This window comes from Dasypus novemcinctus, chromosome 23 (genome assembly GCF_030445035.2).
Source record: "Dasypus novemcinctus isolate mDasNov1 chromosome 23, mDasNov1.1.hap2, whole genome shotgun sequence".
In the NCBI taxonomy this organism is placed as follows: Eukaryota; Metazoa; Chordata; class Mammalia; order Cingulata; family Dasypodidae; genus Dasypus; species Dasypus novemcinctus.
In genome coordinates this window covers 38,301,340-38,323,542 of record NC_080695.1, presented here as the reverse complement: position 1 = coordinate 38,323,542, position 22,203 = coordinate 38,301,340, and the positions used below count along the sequence as shown (strand labels likewise).

The window sequence follows — 22,203 nt, the reverse complement described above, 5'->3', positions numbered from 1 at the left end:
CACATGTACAAGGTCCCAGGTTCAATCTCCAGTACTTCCATAAGAGAGACAAAATTTTATGTATTTATATAAAGTTCATTATCAATTATCTAAGGACTGAATAACATAGTGAACCCAGTGGTAGATGAGGAATGTGGTTAATAGTACAAATACAAAATGTTCTTCTATGAACCAGAACAAATGTACATCACTATGAAAAGGTGGTAAGAATATACTGATGCATGGGGAAAATACAATTAATGTAACTTATGGACTATAGTTAACAACAATATTGTAATATTCTTGCATCAATGAAAAAGAAGGTACTACATTAATGCTAAGGATCAATAATAAGAGGGTTATGGGATTTCTTTCTTTTGGACTAAAGAAAACATTCAAAGGCTTACTGGAGTGATGACTGCACAACTCTGTGATGAAAATGAGAACCACTTTGGATAGAATGTACAAGGCATGGGTCTGTATACACAGTGAACCATGTGGTAAAAGGCGGACTGTGATTAGCAGTACAAGTATGAGAGTGTTCTCTCATGAACTATAACAAATATACAACACTAATAAATAGTGTTAATAATAGGGAGTGTATGGAAAAAATATACCAAGCGTCTGCTATGGACTACAGTTAGTGCTAATAGTCTCTGATCATGTTCTTTCATAATCTGTAACAAATGTTCCACAATGTAAGGTATTGGTGGAGGGGTGATGTATGGGAATTCTGCACATTATGCATGATTATTTTGTATATTCACTTCTCTAATAAAAAAATATTTTTAAGCTCATTATCATGGGAATATCACCTATAAATAGAGCCACTGATACAATCTGATTATTTGCCACTTCTGTGAAAAATAAAATGTGAACCTTCTTAAAACCAGCCTTACATACTTGAGTTGTGTGAATCTGGGTATGGTATTTCTGCTTGGGAAAATATTAAACTGACTTTTTATTGACTTAAATCCTCTATATCCTACTATAAATAAATTTGGCCATCGTTCCAATTTTCCCCTCAGGGTGATCCCTAAAATTCAGTTACTAAATAATAAAGTAAAAGCCAAAACACACTTACAGGGCTTTCTAGTTTAAAATTTCTACTTACACTTTGTGGCAGATTAAGTTATGACTCCCACAAAGACATGTTCAAGTACTAACCCCCTGATTTATGGATACAGACTCAACTGTAAATAGGATATTTGAAGATCCTATCTGGATGAGGTCAAATTGAATGAGTGTGCCTTAATCCAGTATGACTGGTGCCCTTATAAGCAAAGGAAATTTGGACACAGAAACCGAAGCCACAGAAGGAGACAGAAAGAGACAGCTGACCATATGAAGGAGGCAGAGGTTGATCACCAGCAATCCACACCTGAATGCTATAGACTTTGGAGAAGGCATGGCCCACCAATACCTCAATTTTGGTCTTTTCAGCCTCCAAACTGTGACCAAAAAATTCCTATTGTTTAAGCCAATCAGTTTGTGGTATTTTGTTATAGCAACCCTGGCAAACTAAGACACTCTCCAAATAAAGCCTAGAGCTACAACAGAAAGTGTTTTCCATTAAAGAAAAAAAAAAAAAAAGAGTTGGAGCCATGACCCAGAAAAGAAAAGGGGGGAAAAAATGAATTCTACACTACCAAAACTATAAAATTAGAAATGAGGTTCTTTGTTCCTAACACACTTGGTAAAAAGGCAGCAGCATACAAAGCTCTAAGACTAGCTGGTTCAAGACAGCTTGTTCCTGAACACAGAAGAAGACAACAAAATAATGGTCATGTGATTTCCTCCCACGGGATGGACATGACAATATTAGTCAGACAAAGGGAACTGGAAGTTGTGCTACTCTTTTAGAGAGAGGGTAGCTTGTCAAAATTCATCAGACTCACTCATCTACCACTAGCCTTGATTCTATGCCAGAAGAAACAATTTATTTCCAGTGATCGTGGGTAATGAACAGAAGAACCTGAGTAGACATCAGAATTTACATTTTAAGAGAAAGAAATAGGTGAGATGTGAACAACTCGGTTCACAGATGGTAGTATGGAGTTCTATGTACCCCCAGAAAAACATGTTCTTGTAGTGAATCCATTCCCGTGGGTGTAAACCCAGTCTAAGAAGGAACTTTTGATAAGGCTACTTCAGTTATGGTATGACCCACCTCATTCAGGATGGGTTTTAATCCTACTACTAGAGAGCTTTATAAACAGAATGATTACTGAGAGAGAGAGAGCCACAAAGGAAGAAGATGAAATCAGTGAAACCCGGAAGAGAAGGGAGAGACCAACAAACATCGCCATGCATCAGGACATTTTCAGGGTCTCGAACTGTAAACTAAAAAATTCCCATTGTTCAAGCTAATCAATTTCATGGTATCTACCTTAAGCAGCTAGGAAACTAAAATAGTATCTAAAAGCGAAATGTGATTTCCAAACTGCTGCTGGAAATAAGCACTTTTGAAAGGGTCAACTTTTGAAATCTAGAAGAATCTGTCCTAAAGGAAACATAAGTTGATGAAGAATCTAAAATGTAGTGGATGAAATTTTTACATAGCAGGGATACTGTGTAAACAGATATGACCCATAAAAAAACTGTATTAGAGAAAGTATCTATACAATAGTATGCCATAAAAGGGTACAGAATGCAGCCATGGCCAGATGATGCTTCATTCTTTTCTCTTCCATCACCTCTGGTTGGGAAGTCTTTTTCCTACAAAATTAAGCTGTTAGAGTACCTCGGTATTAGCAAGAGATAGCCAGAGAAGTGGACTTTGTAAACCTTAGCAACAATGGGCCCTTCAAAGAGACTATTTGGCCTACAGACTTTCAGGCTTACTTTCCCTGTAAATGGAATGCCTTCCATCCTCAGCAAATAAAGATGGGACCCTGGTGGGAAAGGAAAAAAAAACTGAAAATGAAGGAGGCAACGGGAAAGAAGTGCCCATCCAGGATGCAAGGATAATCTATTGGGAATAGTAAAGATTATCACAACCACCAGACTCTTGTGTTCTTGTTGGGTCATAAGTAAAAGTAAGTTATTTCTGGTAGACAGAGGTCCCTGATCTTTCCAGACAGAAGGGCTTAACATAGGGTTACTCAAGTAAAGGTGTCCCTTGTATCCAAGTTCTCCCTATCCAAGTTTTCCAGACCCAAACTGAGGAACCAAACAGATTTGGATAGTAAAGGGATATGTGCACTAATACTAAGTTTGGATTTTAACAAAATCGTAGTACCACCATGACTTGGAAGGAGGAACACTGCTGAAATATATATCTTATATAAAGAGAACACTTTAATAAAAGGGGATAAGAAATGTTTACCACGTATTTAGAGATTACAACCAATATGGAAAACTGTAAAACTAAAAGTGGAAGTGTAATGGGGAGCATTAGAGCCAGGATAAAAGGGAGAAATAATAAGGAAAATAAACCACAGGCTGTTTGGCCAGATGAACAATATGAGCAAAGCTTTCCCAAAAGATCAAAAAGCTAAATAGGGGAAAGTACAGTAACAAGAGAAGTCCTCAAAGCATTTAAACTGTGTTTGAAAGTTTTCTGCTAGAAATGTAGTAGAGACAAAGACTAGATTACGAATACCTGGGCTCAAGTTCTCTTTCAACCACCTATTTCTAATGTGTATTTTCTCTGAGCCTCGGTTATCTTTTCTGCAAAATGGGGACAATACTACTTTTTTAAAAGGATGACAATGTGGTTTTAATGAGATCACAAAAACATTTGATAACTTCTAAAACCCTTTTATGTAAGTTTCAAAAAGTCTAGAAAAAATGTCAAAGAGAGAAGGATCAAATATCTAAAACATTGACTCTCAACGGTGGCTGGACATTAGAATCACCTGGGGAAGATTTAAAACAATAAAAACCCTGTCCTGGCAGGGCCCTGAGATGCTGATTTAATTAATCAGTGGGAACTGAGCATCATGAACGTTTTTTTAAGTGATTTTTTAAAAATTATTTTATTTCTAATGTGAAACCAGGACTGAAGACCAATGACAAAATTGGAAGCGCTCTGAAGTTTTGCTTCCAAAAACACTAACTTAGAGGAGGCTCTTTTGTCATAATTGTATTATATCCTTTATTACAATGTGTTTTATTCATATCACCATGACATATAATCTTCCACTAAACAGAGATCAAAAATAAGGTCTTACTCAGTATTATTTCTGCAGTACCTAGTCAACACAATACCTGGCACAAAGAACAGCAATAACAACAGTTAATATTTATTGAGTGCCTGTAATGTACCAGGCATTATACTGACTGTTTAAAGGCACTACACTTCCAATCAAATTAGCCCTTACAAAATTCCCTATGCCATAGGTATTATTATTTACAGATGAAAAACCTTGGGCTCAAAGAAGTGAAGTATTAATAACATCCAAAGTCACCAGTATTCTTCAATCTCTTTGATTAAAATAATTTTAAAACTTTTTTTTACCATAACTCTTCTTCAATAAATAAAATTTCTTAAAACAACTTTTTGCCTTATATAGTCTTCAATCTGAACATCTATTCTCAATACAGACATAAAACGTGTTGGTGATTGAACTACAACTGCACCAATCCTGAAGTCCTGGGAGTTTATTTGCTTTTAAATAAATCCCCATTAATCTGCTTTTGTTTTTCTGTAATTTGAATTTTTTCCCTATGACTGAAATGTGGCCCTGGGACAAAAATGCAGTTTATCTAATTGAGATGCTATTATTTGAGGAAAAAGGAGGAATTCAGACTATCAGAAGATCAAGTTGCTGCATGTGAAAGACTGTGTGGTAGCCTGAGTGTCCCAGGAATCTAGAAAAAGCAAGTAAGACAAAGATCTGGCTTTGGAGAACCATATGTGTCTCTCCTCAGTAATGTAAAGGGAGGAAGGTTCTTCATCTTATCATTCTCAGGCTGTTTTGCTGGTGGAAACTAATCCTGACCTTCACCTGTCCCAGCAACACTGTAAAGGGCTAAACCTGGTGGGCTCCAAGTTGAAAGTTGGCTCCAGTGACCAAAATGTGCTTATGTATCCAATTAAGTAACTCAAGGATGTCTTATTTTTGGTCTCTTGATATGTTTCAATTCAATCTAAGATTTTTCTCCAACTATAGTTAGTAAAACAAAACTTTTTAAAAGATGTGTAGAAGTTTGATGTTATTTATGAATTCCAAAAAGAGATATAGATAATGTTTGTAAACTGGTTCATTTATCTGGGTGTGATACCCTTTGACTGTATTAGATTCAGCTGAGATGCCTTTGATTAAATGTTATGTTTGATTTGACCACATCAGTAGGGCAACTCAATTTGAGTTCCCCTCCGTGTCCCATCCCGTCCTGTCCCCCCGCCCCGCCGCACCTCTGTGGGCTATATATATGGACACTTGCTCAGGGAGAAGACAGAAGTAGATACGCAAAAAAAGACACAGCAGAGGATTTTGACACTGAAGCCCTGGGTAGAGTTGAGACATATGCCTGATAATTTTACACCTTGTGAAGAGAACAAAACAGGTGAGTCCAGAAAGACAGGAGCCCCAGGAAGACAGATGAGCCCTATGTCAGCCTACAGCAGAGACAGGAAGAAGCTGGACCCATGGAGACTTAAGAGGGAAGAAGAAGGCTGAACCCTCACAAATACCTCACAGACACCCGCCATCTTGTGTCAACACGTGGCAAGAGACTTTGGGTAGGAAAGTATCTCCTATGGTACCTTGAGTTGGACTCTTTAGGGCCCTGTAACTGTAAGCTTCTATCCCAAATAAACACCCTTTATAAAAGCCAAAAGATTTCTGGTACTTTGCATCAGCACCCTTTTGGATGACTAATACAAGGTGTTCAAAGGAAGCAGGGAGCAATTACTTCCAACTATAGGGGTCAAGGGGGCTTTTAACAAAAGAGTAGCTTTTAAGGTGGGTCTTGAAGAATGAACATACTCCAGACCCAAGAAAGAGAGAAGAGAAAAAGTAAGACAGGCAGGAAAGTATGGTGCTTGAATAAGAAACAGCAAGGAAGTCAGGTGACTGTGAAAAAACAGAAACAAGAACACTAGTAGGGAAGTGGATATGGCTCAAGTGATAAGGCCTCTGCCGACCATATGGAAGGACCTGGGGTTCAATCCCTGGGGCCTCCTAGTGAGAAAGAAGAGAAAGCGTGCCTGCACAACAAGTCAGTGCCCGCGTGTGACTGACTGCATGTGCAGTGATCTAAGTGCCCACACAGTGAGTCAAGTGCCCAGGTGACGAGCCAAGTGTCCATGTGGTGAGCCCAGTACCCACACAAGTCCCCATGTAGCGAGCCAAGTGTCCACGTGGCAAGCCATTGCCCGCGTGGCGAGCCGGTGCCGGCACAAGTGAGTCATGCAACAGATGATGCAACAAAAGAGAGACAAAGAGGAGAGTCAAGGTGAAGTGCAGTAGAGACCAGGAACTGAAGTATTGACAGGGAACCTCTCTCCACGTAAGATGTCTCCAGGATCGAATTCCGGTGAAACCTAGAGGAGAAAGAAGAGAAGACAAAAAGAGAAATAGATACAGAAGATCACACAGCAAATGGACAGAGTCAGCAAAAAAAGCAGGGTGGGGGAGGGAGAGGAGAAGAAAAAAAAAAAATAAATGTTTAAAAAAGAACACTAGTAGATGCTGTTGTGCCAGGCACTTCACATATATTTTTCATCTATTCCTGATATCAACCCTACGAGGAAAGCATTATTACCCCAATGTCATAAAAGAGGAAATGTGGCTGAGAAAGTAAGTTATTTGCCTCAGACTTCAGGATCTGAACCAAAAGTCTCTGACTCTAAAGCTTCTCCCCTGTGTTCTGCCTTTCCAGGAAACACTAAAAAATAGAGCCATATCCACTTCCCTACACTAAAAAATGGAAAAGTTTAAATACCAAGCTAAAAAATTTACACCACATTTCTTATACAAAAGAAAAGGTAAGAGTGATTGAGAAGAGAACTGCAGACAAACTTTAAGAAAATTAATGTAGCAGCAATAAAAACTATCAACTGGAAGAGAAAGAATAGGCAGAGGGGCATGAGAGGCTACTTCAACTGTCTATCTGAGACATAAAGAGGGCTGGAACTAGAGGAGTTGGAATTGTGTCCAATGAAGCTATCAGATGCTTTTTGAAAGGAACCCCCTTACCTCTATGGAAAGGCTCCTCTAGCGGACCTGTCCTTTCTCCTTCCCACCACCAGTTCCAGACACTCCAGTTTGTCAGTGTCCCAAAAATTCAATACCCTAGGTCCCCAGAAAGAAACATAAAATCTAGGTGTGGGTCTGACTGGGAACAGAACTGTCTCTTCCCTGGATCTTGACACTTAGTTTAAGGTAGCATAAAACCTTAAGCACTTTTGGATGCTTCATCAGCCTAAATCAAAGTGAGCCCACATGCCACTAACACACTTTAGATCTTTCACATATGTGCTACTGGGTAGCTCATTTTCCAAACCCCAATGCAAGATGTTAGTTTCTGTTAAACTTCAGCTATTTAATTTTAATTAAAGATCTTCATGGATCTGGATTCTGTAACTCAGAATATATACTGTATGCTTCAAGACAACCACAAATTTAATTAATTTGCCTTCTAGATTCTCATCCAATTCATTGACATGTTGGGGACAAAACCAAACATGAAACTGAAACCACCACTTACGAACCCAGTTTCAGAGTAGCCCTTTCCTTACTGGTTTGTAGAAGCTTCTAGAAGTTTCTAGTTCCCGTTTTTCCAAATGCCAACCTCCTCATGTTTATTCATAAGAGGCTTGCTGCCTCTGAAGATAAAGTTACTCTTTCTTCTTCCCTTTGCAGTACCTACTAAAGTTGGGCTCCAACTGAGCATGGTGGGCCTCCATTTTGAGACCAAGCAACTGAGCATGCTCTGGTTAACTCTGCCTTTCCAAACTGGATTGGCCCACATCATCCTTAACCAAGCCACTCAACTGCCTTTCTCAAACTGAACTGGCCCAGCTCATCTCACCCCATCCTTACCCATTTCCTTAAGCCGACCTTCCCCAGATGGTATAAAACCCCAGCACCCATTTTGTTCAGGAAGACTGATTTGAGGCTTGCCTCCCAGTCTCCTTGCTGGTTGGCTATGCAATAAACTCTTCCTTTTCTTGAAATCCTGGTGACTCAGTTCTGGCTTCTGTGCACATTAGATAAAAAATCTTGGCAGTATCAAAACCTGTAGTGTCACTAGACTACAGGACTAAAACAAGCAGTTCAGTAAAATATGTGCATCAACGAATGGCAGGGTATCAAAGCCAAAGAACTCTGTAGAATCATTTGGTTCACAAGGAACATGCCATCAACTGCTTGCTTCTTGCTCTGGGCTTTGGCTCTTCTGGGTAAGGTGGAGAATATTCAAATACACATAGGTTTAAAGCAGCAGCATTTTATTATCACAACGTACCATTTCTTAAATACTTACTATGGGCTAGTTTCTATGCTAAACCTTTCCTTACATCTCCTCACTTAATCCTCACAAAAACCATAGACAGTTGGAGTCCTAGCTCTGTTATTTACTAGCACTGAATCCTAATGTCAGTATAAAAAATGGCATGCTAATGCCTTTTTCACAGAACATAGTGAAGAATAAATGAAAACAATTGTATATGAAATTGTGGATTTTTTAAAAATTTATTTCTCTCCTCTCCCTCCCCCCAACCCCCACTCCCACTCCCGTTGTCTGCTCTGTGTCCATTTGCTGTGTGTTCTTCCTTTTTTTTTTTTTTTGATTTATTTTTTATTTATTTCTCTCCCCTTCCCCCCCACCCCCCAGTTGTCTGCTCTCTGTGTGTCCATTCGCTGTGTGTTCTTCTGTGACCGCTTCTATCCTTATCAGCAGCACCGGGAATCTGTGTCTCTCTTTTGTTAGGTCATCTTGTGTCAGCTCTCCGTGTGTGCGGCACTATTCTTGGGCAGGCTGAACATTCTTTTATGCTGGGCAGATCTCCTTACAGGGCGCACTCCTTGCACGTGGGGCTTCCCTACGCAGGGGACACCCCTGCGTGGCAGGGCACTCCTTGCGTGCATCAGCACTGCACATGGGCCAGCTCCACACGGGTCAAGGAGACCCAGGATTTGAACCATGGACCTCCCATGTGGTAGGCAGACACCCTATTCATTGGGCCAAGTCCGCTTCTCTATATGAAATTGTAAATGATCTTGCTCCACATGCAAAAATGGTATTTTCATTATTATGATTATTACCATTTCTTAAATCTACTGAGAATCAGATGGCTCTGAATTGCTCTTAAATATCAGAAGACTACCAAGAGTTAAAGTCAAACAAACTAATGAGCTGGTGATGAGGTTACAAAGTTTCCTTACAGTAGAATCAGACATCAACAAAGTATTTCCTAACTAGTCATATGAAATCTTCTACAAGGTGAAATGTTTGTTTGTCAGTGCATTGTTTGCTACCTTCCAAGTCCAACAATGGAGGGAAGAAGCAACAGATGTTGGGTGACTGGCCAATTTCTCTAGGAAGTGCCAGAGTCGGGAATGTAAAACAAGGCTTTCTAAATAGAAAGAGATCACAATGAAATGAAAGAAAGATATCTCAATGTGCTCCACTACAAAAATGTTGTTTGTTAAACATAAAAGACCATTTGAGGAACCACCAATGAACAACTAATTAGAAGAGCAAACAATATTTTTTGAAGAAGAAGCAACAGAGGACAGTACTCTTAATTACTCATTTTTAATGCTTTTCCACCACTATATATAAAAGTTTTTTGTCATTTTAATTTTGTTTCTTGTGGGGTTTTTTTGTTTGTTTTGCTTTGCTTTTGCGGAAACTATGAGGTCATTGTTTTCCAGAGCCTTTACTATAGGAAACAGCTGTGAGAACTACACAACTAGAGAACAGTGTCCTTATTTAGTACTCCTCTTACTGTGACAAGTATATAAGATGGGGACAAGAAAAATCCATCAAACTGCACATTAATAGCAGAACAAAAGTGGCAGAATCTAACGCAAAACATTAAGCCACCCAATGAAAGATGTGAAACAACTAATTCAGGACAAACAATTGTATTATTACATCTATATCAAGAGATATTTCCACGTTTAGACCAGATCAGGTCCTTTCTACCTGGGTCACCAAAACATAAATGACTGGTTTTGTACAGTATCTGATAAGTGATACAGTCAACAAATATAACTTCAAAATAAAAGCTTTTCTAAGACTGTTATTTTTCAAATACTGTGGGCCTACCAAAACTGATCTTATCCCACCCACCTCCAAAACAGTTTTCCATTCTGTGCTTCTCGTCTTGAAGAGTGCCACCGCATTTACTCTCCCTGCCTGATTCATTTCTGCTCACAGTCAGATCCATTTTTCTAAAACATCATTTTTGTCACATCAATCTGCACAGTTCAAGAAGCCTCAATTGGATCACTACTGATTGCAGACTCAAGATCAGAATGTTTGTCAGATTTTCAAGGCCATCTGTAATCTGCTTCCTCTCCTTCTCCCCAGCCATCTACATTTACTCCCCATTCCCTCCAAATCAATGATTTTCAGCCATGGTAATTTTGTCACCCAAGGGACATTTCATAATATCTGAAGACAATCTTTCTTGTCATATCTGTGTGAGAAGGGGAAGGTGCTACTGACATCTAGTGGGTAGTCCAGGATGCTGCTAAATATCTTTAAATGCTCAGGACAGAACACACAACAATCATCTGGACTGAACTGTCAACAGGGGTTGAAAAGCCCTACTCCAAATCAAGCCTCCACGGCAGATAGCCCAGGAAACTCCCTGGCCCTAGACCATGACATCATCTTTGTGCCTTTGCTCAGAATATTTTCCCAACAACCTGGAATGACATCTCTCTTCCCCTTAATTATCCAGTCTTATTTATCTTCAAATCCCATTCTAAGTCTGCAACTCATGATTTTAAATGCTATCTACAGGCTGATGATTCTCAACAGTTTATCTCCAGCCAGTACCCATCTACAGAACTCCCAGACTCCCCTTATCCAACTGCCCACTAGACATCTCTTGAGTATCCTATTTAATACATCTGCAATTGAACTCCTGATTAATCACCACCACCACTCCTGGCTTCTCCTCCCCAAATAAGTATAGCATGAGCCATCTTACAGTTCCAGTTATTAATGCTTCCCTCTTCCTCAGCATCTTCCCCCACATCAACTCATTAGCAAGTTCTGTTCATTCTACCTCCCAGATATATCTTTAATCCATTCAGTTATCCATCTCCATCCACCAGCATTCTTACCTGGTCTATTGCAAAAGCCTTCTAGCTGGGTATCCTGCTTCCATTCTACTCACTACACAGCACACAAAATGATCATTTTATATTTTAATGTGATCATGCCAGAATCAGGCTTAAAACCTGGAACAGCTCTTATTGATCTTAGAATAAAATCCAACCTCCTTATCCCAGCCTACAAGGCCCAGTATAACCCAGTCATTGCCTATCTGGCCCCTGCTCCAGTCTCCAGCCTCATTTGTCCCATTCTCCTCCTAGCTTTCAGGCCTTCAAATATGCCCCTAGCTCTTTCCCACCACAGGGCCTTTCATATATGTAGTGGGTTGAAAAGGACTCACAAAAAGGTAAATTCATGCCTTATACACCAGAAACTGTGAATGTGACACTATATGGCGAAAGGGTCTTTGCAGATGTAATTTAGTTAAAGTTCTTGAGATGAGATGATCTTGGATTATCTAACTGGGCCATATAATAGTAATAGTAATATATTACTATTATAATAGTAATATTCTAGTATAGAATATTATTATTCTTTCAGGTAGTAATATTCTTTCTACCTGAAAGAATATTAAGTTCGGAAAATGCCAAGGTCCTTATAAGAGACAAAAAGGAGAGAGAAACATAGAAAGAGAGCAAGGCCAGGTGAAGACAGGATCAGAGACTGGACTAATACGCCACAAGTCAGCAAACACTGACAGCCACCAGAAGCTAAACAGGCAAGGGATGGAATCTCCCTAGAGCCTCCAGAGGGAGAGCAGCCCTGTTTAGACCTTGAAACTTCTGGCCTCCAGAGGTTGCTTAAATCACCAAATTTATGGTAATTTGTTATAGCAGCCTTGGGAAACTAATATAGCATGTTCTTCCCCTATCCACTACACAAATTACTTACTGTCACACAGTTTATCTGTTGCTTCTCTTTCCTTCTCTTACAATTTTTAACTTTCTAATTATCAGTGTTTATTGGCTAATATCTGTCTCTACCACAGCAATTAAAGTTCCCTGAGGGAAGGGACCACATGGCCTGTTTTGTTCTATACCCCATGACTAGAAGAACATCTGCGATGGTGTTAGGTCAATAAATCTGAAGCAAATGAATGAGAGAGGGTCAAAGAAACAACCTTCTCTTAATGCTTCAGCTCAAATAATCTCACCCTGCTGTGAACATTCACTGAACTTTCCTAGTCCAGTTTAAAGTAGCTTCCTTAAGAGCAGGTAAATTCTCTGAGAACTTTGTCCTAAAATCTTCATACTTAATCCTCCATTCCCAACCCTTCACCTTACCTAACCCCTTTGTACACAATAAGAACTCATTAAAAATACATTGCAATACTACAGTGATCAAAATAGCATGGTACTGGCATAAAGACAGACACATCGATCAGTGAAATGGAGTTGAAAATCCAGAAAATAACCCTTACCTATACAATCAACTGGTTTTTGACAAACCTACGAAGTCCATGTTAATAGGACAAAACTGTCTCTTCAGCGAATGGTGCTGGGAGAGCCGAATAACAACAGCCAAAAGATTAAAGGAGGACCCCTATCTTACTCCATGTGCAAGAATTGATTCAAAATGAATCGAAGCCCTAAATATAAAAGCCAGGACCATAAAACTGTGAGAAGGAGGTGTAGGGAAACATCTTCAGGACCTTGTGGTGGGTGGCAGTTTCTTAGAATTTATGCCCAGGGCATGCACAACAGAGAAGATGGGTAAGTGGGACTTCCTCAAAATTAAACACTTTTATTCCTCACAGGACTTTGTCAAAAGAGAGGGCAACCGACTCAATGGGAGAAAATATTTGAAAATTGCATGTCCGACAGGGGTTTAATATCCAGATATATAAAAAGTTGTTACAATCAACAATAGGAAGATGGGCAACCCAACTGAAGAATGGGCAAAAGACTTGGGTGGACATTTGTCCAGAGAAGAAATATAAATGGCAAAGGGACACATGAAAAGATGCTCAACATCACTAATGACTGGGGAAGTGAAGGTCAGAATTGCAGTGAGGTATCATCAGAATGGCCACTACTGAAGAGGCAGGGAACTATAAGTGTTGGAAATGTGAAGAGACGGGAACACTTATTCACTGTTGGTGGGAATGTGGAATGGTGTAGCCACTGTGGAGGGCTGTTTGGCAGTTCCTAACAAAGTTGAATATAGATTTGCCACATGACCTGGTTATACCACTACTGGGTATATACCCAGAACTGAGAGCAGTGACACAAACAGACACCTGCACATCAATGTTCATAGCAGCATTACTAACAATGGCCAAAAACTGGAAACAACCCAGGTACCCATCTGCTGATGAATGGATAGACAAACTATGGTATATTCACATGATGGAGTGTTGTGCAGCTGTAAGAAGAAATAAAGTTGTAAAGCATGTGACAACATGGATGAACCTGGAGGACGTTATACTGAGCAGAGCAGGCCAGACACAAAAGTACAAATACTGTATGAGTGCGTTCCTATGAACCAAATATATTGTGAACATACTGTATGGATCAAATAAAATGTCTATGTGCCCAGTACATTTAATTGAGAAATGCATGTTTTTTCAACCATATTTTTTCTTTTTTAATTATTATCTTTTCAATTAAATGTACAAAATAAAGTTTAAAAAAAAAAAAACCTCATTAAATGTGATTTAGGGAGGTACACGTAAGAGTTCCATATTGGCCTGAGTACTTGCATTGCCCAGCTAGCACTCATGGACAATTTCTTAACACTCTTTTGATTCCCCTTATCCCTAATAAGAAGCTGTATACATCAGTAAAGGTTCAACACTTACTGGAGATCCATATATGAATGGAAAGTAGGCATATAGAGATGAAACAAAACTGACCTACCTGAAAGAATATTAAGTTCGAAAAATGTAGAACAAGGACAGTACTATTAAGAGCACAATGTAAGGAGTGAGAGACTCTAGCACACATCATGAATGGGTCAGAAAATCTTGCAACTTTTCACAGAAGCAATCTGGCAAGGTATAGCAACATTTTAACTCAGCAATGCCACTTCTAAGACTCATTCTTCAGAAAATAATTGATGTACATTGAAGACTGTTCACTGCAGCACAGGCTATAATGGTTAAAGAACAGTTTAAAAACAACCTAAATATCCATCAATAGGGCATTTAAAAGGATAAGGTGGACTTGGATAGATGAACAAAAGAAACAAAGAAAGCTATGCTACCTATGACATATTTTAAGACTGGGAGTACAGGGATGGGGGAGGAGTAAGTTATAGAACTATATGTAGAGTATGAACCCTCAATGTACAATAGGTATATCTGTATATAAAGGCATTTGAACAGTCTAAAAGAACTGTTTTTTAAAGAAGACTTCCAAAACTCCCTAAGCCTGAGGAGCAATGGCACATACGGGAAGCTAGCTATAGTTGACCTTATTTGCACTACAACTCTGCACCATAATCTCAGAGGAGAAAAATACTTCAAGTTTCAACATGTCCATACTGACTGCTTGTGCTTTACGTTGAGACCTGTCATTTCAGTGACTGTCCTGATAAGGCAGCCACAGAACCAGGACTCAATGTGTGCACCAGCAAGGCAGTGGTGAGAGAGAGCAGTGACAAAGAGTAGGAAGTCTCTCAGGCTGTAGCCACCGGGAGAACCTCAGTGACCTTGTACAAGAAGGCTGAGGATTATCCTAGATCACAGCAACATCTCCTTTCAAGTCCAAAATTTCCTAATTCTGTCACCTCCTTTCTCCTTATGAGATTTGAAACTTCACTCAAAATCAAGTAAAAGTGTTGGCAGACAAAGGAATTGACCAGGAAGAAACTTACTTTCCACTTAATGCTTTGTCATAAATCTAAATGCAACCTACAAAATTTCATTTTCTACTTTTCAACTGGATTCAAGGGACACCCTCTTCATGGAAAACACTGTGAAATATGAATATACTAAACAGCTTCATATAAAGCAGAAAAACTTGTATCATAGGTCTATAGCATAAAATCAGATGTCCCAGCATGAGTTCACGAAAAAGTAACCAAGCCTAATCCCCTGAATGCTCAGATGTTTACCCTTATTCATTTAAACACATTTTTCTCCTTTTGTAACCTGAGAACCTCACTAATAAATAAGCACCACCTGGTACCAAAGTTAAAGGAAAAGAAAGGGAAAAAAAAGCATGGGAGAGAATATTCTATTCATTAGTCACTTTTTATTTTACTAAAAATACAGAAGGAAACCCCACATCCCTTTTATCAGTGGATCACCCTCTTCTTTGGGAGCACATTTTTAAAACTGCTGCTCTAAAAGTTATCTTTCTTATTTGAAAGATTGCCGTCTTTTACTTATTGCAAAAGAGCACAGAGTTCTAGAAATCAGAGAGTATCTGTAGGAACCTGGAATTCCCAGGGTAGTGTCCTACTGAAGTTAAAGCATTATGCTGATTTCTCCTTAAAAGAGCACATTGAGCCTTCAGGTTTCAAAACAATTTATTGTTTTATGAAGAAAGAGTCCTGCCAATGAAGTCCTTCTTTTACCCTAGAGGTCACTGCAGACACAAATCCACAGAGAGATGAAGTAACAAGGTAACCATTCTAAAGGTTAGGAACATAAGAGAAACTTTACTTGAGGCTGAACAGTTTCAAAATGTTCTTCCAAGACAGAGTTTCTCACCCTCCATTCTATTAATATTTTGGACCAGATAATCCTTTGCTATAGGGGGTTGTCCTATGTGACGTATCGCGTTTAGCGGCATCCTTGAGCTCTGCCCACTAGATGCCAGCAGCAATTCCTCTGGCCCCAGGAGTGAAAACCAGACATTGCCAAATGTCCCCTGGGGGAGCAAAATCACCCTAGTTGAGAACCACTGTTCTAAAAACACAAGAAAAGCATATGGGTTAAAAGAGGAAAGTATAAAAGAAGCATCTAGAGAAATTTCTTGCATAACAAGGCTGGGCAAGTCAGCCACTTTCATTCTGAAATGAAAATCCATCTTTAACAACCACCTAGCCCATCCAAAACCAAAAACTGTTTACTTAGCAAGTTCCTAACGCTCAAATCAATGTGGTTGTTGAAAGAGAAAGAGTTCTAATTGTAAAACTTATATTTCTATAAGTCATTAGCAACTTAAGGAATTTTTAAGAAGATGAAAGCACATTCAAAGATACACTAAGTGCTCTTCTAGACCTTAAGGCAAACTATGTCAAGCTGGCAAATGGGTTTTATATCCTCTGCCAACTCCAATCAACTGGTAATGGCTGCCTGGAAACGAGAATAGGGCAGGATCTGGAGACTAAATCTACGCTCAGGAGAAAAGTATGGGCATCAAATACCCAATGCTGGCAAAAAAAAAAAAAAAACAGGTGAAGAGGCATGGGGGACAAGTGTGCTTCGAATCCACCTTCTTGGTGGTAGACTTGCAGTATGCACAAAATAATTCCCATCATCTGTGATAAAACGTTTTTTTTTGGGGGGGGAGGGTGCAGTCTTCCACAATGCCCGAAGGCTTACCTAATTGGAAGAAAAAAGAAAATGTGATCACTCTCTTGCTTAAAAATCAGCTCAGGATTCTAAAGTTCCAGAGAATAAAGTCCAAAGCAGCATAGTCTACAAAGCCCTTCACAATCCAACTATAACAAACTTCTGCCAGGTTTTCGCATCCCCAAAGCTCTCCACTGCAACCAGCCGCTAAAAGTTTCATTATTTCCCCAAAATCACATGTCCTCTCATGCCACTCCCACCTCTTCTCTGCCTGACAAATTTCTATACATCCTTCTGAACATGGCTCAAAAGTCACCTTTTTCTGTGATGCTGTACTTGTCCCTTGGAGCTTGCTATTCAAAGTGTGGTCCTTGGACCAGGAGCATCAGCATTACCTGAGTTTGTTAGAAATATAAAACCGCAGTCACCACACCAGCCCTTCCAGAGTTACTGTGTAATCCCCCAGTGGTCTGTACCTGGGGGTGATTAAGTTATGATTAAAGCACTAGAAGTCAGGCTTAGGAAATTTACAAGTTTAGTTTTGTTTACATTTCTGTTTTCCCTACTAAATTCTGAGCTCTTCTGAGGCAGGTCCAGTGCCTTTCCCAAATGAATCCCCAGCATGGCAGCAAAGTGCCTGACATATGGTAGGAGAGATAAACTGTTGGCAGGCTGCCTAACAGCAGGCCCCAAACCCCTTCTTCTTCACTGATCTCCTCTATTAAGGCCAGAAAACCCAAATACCCACCTTCCAGCCTTCATGGCAGAAGTGGCAAACTAACATGGTTATAGTCAATAAAACATAAGCAGAAGCCTATTGAAGGGTGTAGCACTTTGACATGGTTATGAATGTCAAAAATAGATATTGGATTATGTTTGTAATCTGATCTATACCTGGGCATGATTAAGTTATGATCAAGGCTTTGATTGGGCCATGTCATTAGGGCACTGAGTCCCCACCCATGGCAAAGGACAGAGTTGGGGTTTTCTGATGTTGGAGTTTTGATGCTGAAGTCTTAAGCTTGAGCCCCAAGAAGTCAGCATGCAGAGGAAAAAAGAAGCAAGCCCCAGGAAGAGAGGACTTGAGCCAGGAGAAGAACACAGAGGAATAGAGATGGCTCCTTAGTCACAGTAGAAACCCGGGGAGAGAGACAGAGCCGTTCACCTGATAGGCTACAGCTGACCTTGTGGAGGAAGGCAAAGTCTAGAGAGCCTCATAGTCTACAGCTGACTTTGTCGAGAAAACTGAGGCGCTGAGCCCAGAGGAACCAAGGAAGCCCAAACCCTCACAGATGTCGGCAGCCATCTTGCTCCAACACGTGAAAACAGACTTTGGTGAGGTAAGTAACATGCTTTATGGTCTGGTATATGTAAGCTCCTACCCCAAATACCCTTTATAAAAACCAAGCAATTTCTGGTGTTTTGCATCAGCACCCCTTTGGCTAATACAAGGGGCTTCTGGAAGAACTTTTATTTACCTACTGAATCTTGACTTGACAGAGTAGAATGCCTGGTGCTGCAGCTGCCATCAGCAGGCAACCATGAGGTGACACACATGTAGACACGGAAAACAGAGAAAGGGTCTTGGTCCTTGCTGGGCTCATCAAACCACTGCATCACCCCAGAACCGCCTACCTCTAGACTCAAGTGAGTTAATTCAACATCACTGCTTAAGGCACTGTTGAGGTAGGAGAACAGGGAACCTGGGGCATGTGAAATATCACATGTCCTAGGGCAGATGGACAGTCAATTATCTAGAGACCCCCTACGTGCCTTTGGGGAAAGACATGTGCCTTTGGGGAAAGACATCTGACTGCGGGCAAAAAAAACAGAAGCCTCAAGTTAGGCTCAACTTCTCTAGTAACCCACCCCTTGCCCAAGGACTTAAAAGATGTCAACTAACAACCCCTGGAGGTAGCTCTACAGTGGGAGGTTACCCAAGTGCTTCTCAGCACATGTCCCACCCACTTGCTCCCCGTTTTCCTTCCTTTAACTGTTCAATAAACAGTCTAGTTGCTTTGTTCAGTCCTTTGAATTCTTTCCTGTTATTGAACAAGAACCTTCTCTGTCAACACTGTCATTAGACAGTTTTCTCCTGGACCTGCATGCATTCCTATCTGATAGAGTAAATCTTCAATAAAAAGAATGCAGAATGAAATCTACTAAAGATACAGAAGACTATATTCTTTAAAAACAGGGCCTCTAAGAATCTGTTCAACTTTGCCAAAATATAAATCAGTCTGTGCTCCTCTAGAATTACGGATCCATTTCTGTTTACAGTCTCTTAATGGATTTTTAAAAAGTGAACCAACCTCTTAAAAAGCAATAGAAATGTCCACATACAAACATGCTGGAGAAACTGATTTTTGCATTGTGGAAAAGAGACTTAAAACACTATTCTCTAATCTTGAAAAGTGTGCAGTTGTTGTAGCTAATTTAAAGGTAACTATAAGCAAAGAGAAAACATGACTCCTGGTAGTCAGTTGGTTGCCATTCTCCTCCTGCTTTCTTATTTTGAGATTTCTGACGTGGATGTGAATTTTTTCCAGTCCCTATCCCAGTCAAGTATTCCCATGCAAATTTCCAAGTGATTAAAGAGCAAGCTTTTTTCCTTTTTCAGAAAAATACGGTCGAGCCTTAAAACCCTTACCCTGCAATATAAATAAAATACAAACAAAATGTATTTAAAAGGAAGGGTGCACCTTGGCAGTGTTGTTCCTCAGCAAAGAAAGCAGAACCTTTACCAAGTGCACTGTTCAGCTAGACAACGATTTACACTTAAATCAAAGTACCTCCGTTTACTTAAACAAATGTATTTTAGAAAGAAACTTTATAGCACCTATGGAAAACAAGTACCATTGCCATAAATAGAAGACAAATCCCATGAAAACCATAACAACCCTATTAAAGTCTAGCTACCACTGCCTGCCAAAGCCTTTGGGCTTGAAGCTTGTTCTTTGTTTAAAAAAGGGAGGGTGAGGGTATGCTGAACATAAGATGTTGAAGACAGAAAAACGCCAAGCTGAGTGAGGCTTTCTCCTGAGCATGATCAGGACAGAAAAACAATCTCTCTGTATGATTTTATTCTATTTAATACCATATCCACATCCCACCTAAAAGTAACTCTCATCCCATCTCAAATCATTTCCCCCTTTTGCTTCCAATAAAAGCCCAATTCTTTAGTACAGCACTCCCCCTCTCACCTTCTCACTACACTTCTAGCCACACCTGCCAACAGCAAAAACCCATCCAAGGGCCATATAAGCCCATCACCGGTTCTCTATGACCCAAGAGCTAAAAATGACTTGTCCAGATGAATATTTGCAACCGACTTGATAAGAAAGACTAATTTTGAACCCCATTTAAGCTAAATGTTATCCTCCCCAAAACAAGAATTCCAATCTTCTCATTAGTACACCTGTATTATAAAATATTGTATGCAATTACTCTATTTTGAATTTAGTAAAAAAAACCTGTAGAAATGTATTTTCCTTCTCCTTATCTAAGAATGTACAACATTCCCAATTTTGCACTTCGGCCAGCAAAGCCATAAGCAGTTACTCTCCTGCCCTTTACAGAAAAAGTTTGCCATCCCAGAGCTACACTATTCTTCAAGTGCACCAGACTCATCCCTATCTTAGAGCCTTCTCACTTAATGTTCCCTACAGATCCTCCCCAAGGCTGGTTCTGTGGTCACTCAAGTCTCATTTCTGATGTCCCCTCTGCTGAGAGGTCACCAGCCCCTCTCCACCAATCTAAAGTAGCCTGCCAGCACATCAATCGTATCATCAGGCTTTATTTTCTTCAAGCCACTGACAATATTTTGTTAACACATTTAAGTTAATTATAATCATAATAGCAAATCCACATGGTACCAAACAGTGGTAGCATTTTACATACTAGCTTAACCCTATAAAAGTGCCGATTTTTAAGTCAAAAACAAGTCATAACTGGGTCATAGGATTCAACCTAACTGATCAACTTGTTCGAAGCTCACCAAACCTGAGACATGGGTACCAGACGAGGAAACGGTGGCATAGAGAGGTTGTAACTTGCCGGAGGTCACGCTGCGAACAACTGGCAGAGCCGGGATTTGAACCCAGGCTCAACACTCGCGACCCCAAGAATCTCTCTCCGTGAAGGCATACGAACTTGCTCACTCCCTGGGCCCATCACACAATCTAGCACGTAGTAAGCTATCAATAAATACTCGTTGAACAAACGCGTGAGTGAACGAACCCACGAACCGCCTTTCGATCAGTGCTGTCCCAGATTCGGGCCCCAACGTGGAGGTCTGCCCGGCCGGGAGGGGAGGAGGCAAAGAGGCCTCGGGCAGACGGCCGCTCCAGGGACTCGGGCGGGAGTCCCCGCGCCGAGTGGGCGGCGCCGCGGGGCTCACCTTGAAGTCGCGGCTGTGCTGCGGGGTGTACTCCAGGGTCCAGAGGGCCCGCACCAGGTGCGCCAGCTGCTCGGTGACCTCGCCCCGGCCCTGCGCGCCGCGGCCCGCGGACGGCTCGGGCTCGGACTCGGGCTCGGGCCGCCCCGCCCGGTACTGGCCCAGCGCCAGGTACTCGGCGAACAGCTCGGTGTTGCTGAGGCACTGCAGCGTGGCGTTCATGAAGCACGTGTTGCCGTGGTTGCGGAGCCCCGCCACCCCAGGCACCGGCTCGGCGGCGCAGGCGGGCGGCGCGGGCGAGGCGGGCGGCGGCGGGCAGGGCGGCGGCGTGGGGGCGGCGGCCGGCCCGGGCGGGAAGCAGCTGCGGAGGCCGCCGCGCTCCGGGGCGGCGCCCTCCGAGCTAAGGTGCGAGAGCGTGGAAAGCGTCTTGAGGACGCGGCTCATGAAGCTGCCCACCGAGCGCGCTGAGGAGGGCGAGGCGGGAGCGGCCGGCCCGGGCCCCCCGGGGCCCCCTGCGCCGCCGCCGCCCGCGCGGCCGCTCCGGAACAGCCGCTTGCTGAAGGAGCGCTTCTCCTTCCCGCCCGCCGCCGCCGCCACTGGCGGCCCGGGCTCGGGCGCCGTTACCTTGGACATGGCGGCGGCCGCCGACGCTCATCACCGCGCCCGCCCGCCTGGCCAGGGGCCCCGCCACGGCCGCCGCCGCATACCGCCGCGCCGCGCCCCACCGCGCCTCACCCCGCCGGGGCGCTCCGCGCCCCACACACCTCAAAGCGCCGCGGAGCGAGCGAGCGAGAAGCGACCGGCAGACAGACGGGCGCGCGCGCGCGCGCTAGCCAGCCAGCTAGGCCACTCACGTGACCTGCTTCCAGGCGCCGCCAGCCCTTCGCTGACGCCGCCGCCGCCGCCATGTTGACTATGGGAACGCAGCTGCCTCTCCCACCCACCGCGGTAAGTCGCGCCCGGGAGCGGTCCTCCTGCGTGAAGCACGAGAGAAGGCCATGTCTAGTGTGGGCATGGTCCAGGCCTGGCGCCCAGCGCTGGACTGGCGCGGGGTGATGGACTCCCAGGGCAGGGTCCCGGTCTTTCTGATCTGCTGGCGAAGACCTTGGAGATGCGC

General features: G+C 42.0%; 1 protein-coding gene across 1 annotated transcript in view; it reads right to left on the bottom strand.

The window, feature by feature from the left end:
• The window catches only part of USP31 (ubiquitin specific peptidase 31), a 117,794-nt gene extending 96,060 nt beyond the window's left edge, over window positions 1-21,734 (bottom strand). Inside the window, exon 1 of the mRNA XM_058286281.2 lies at window positions 21,090-21,734. Within this exon, the coding sequence (XP_058142264.1) occupies window positions 21,090-21,719 (630 nt within the window). The 5' untranslated portion in view covers window positions 21,720-21,734. The remainder of the gene's footprint in view (window positions 1-21,089) is intronic.
• Window positions 21,735-22,203: the final 469 nt, after the last annotated feature.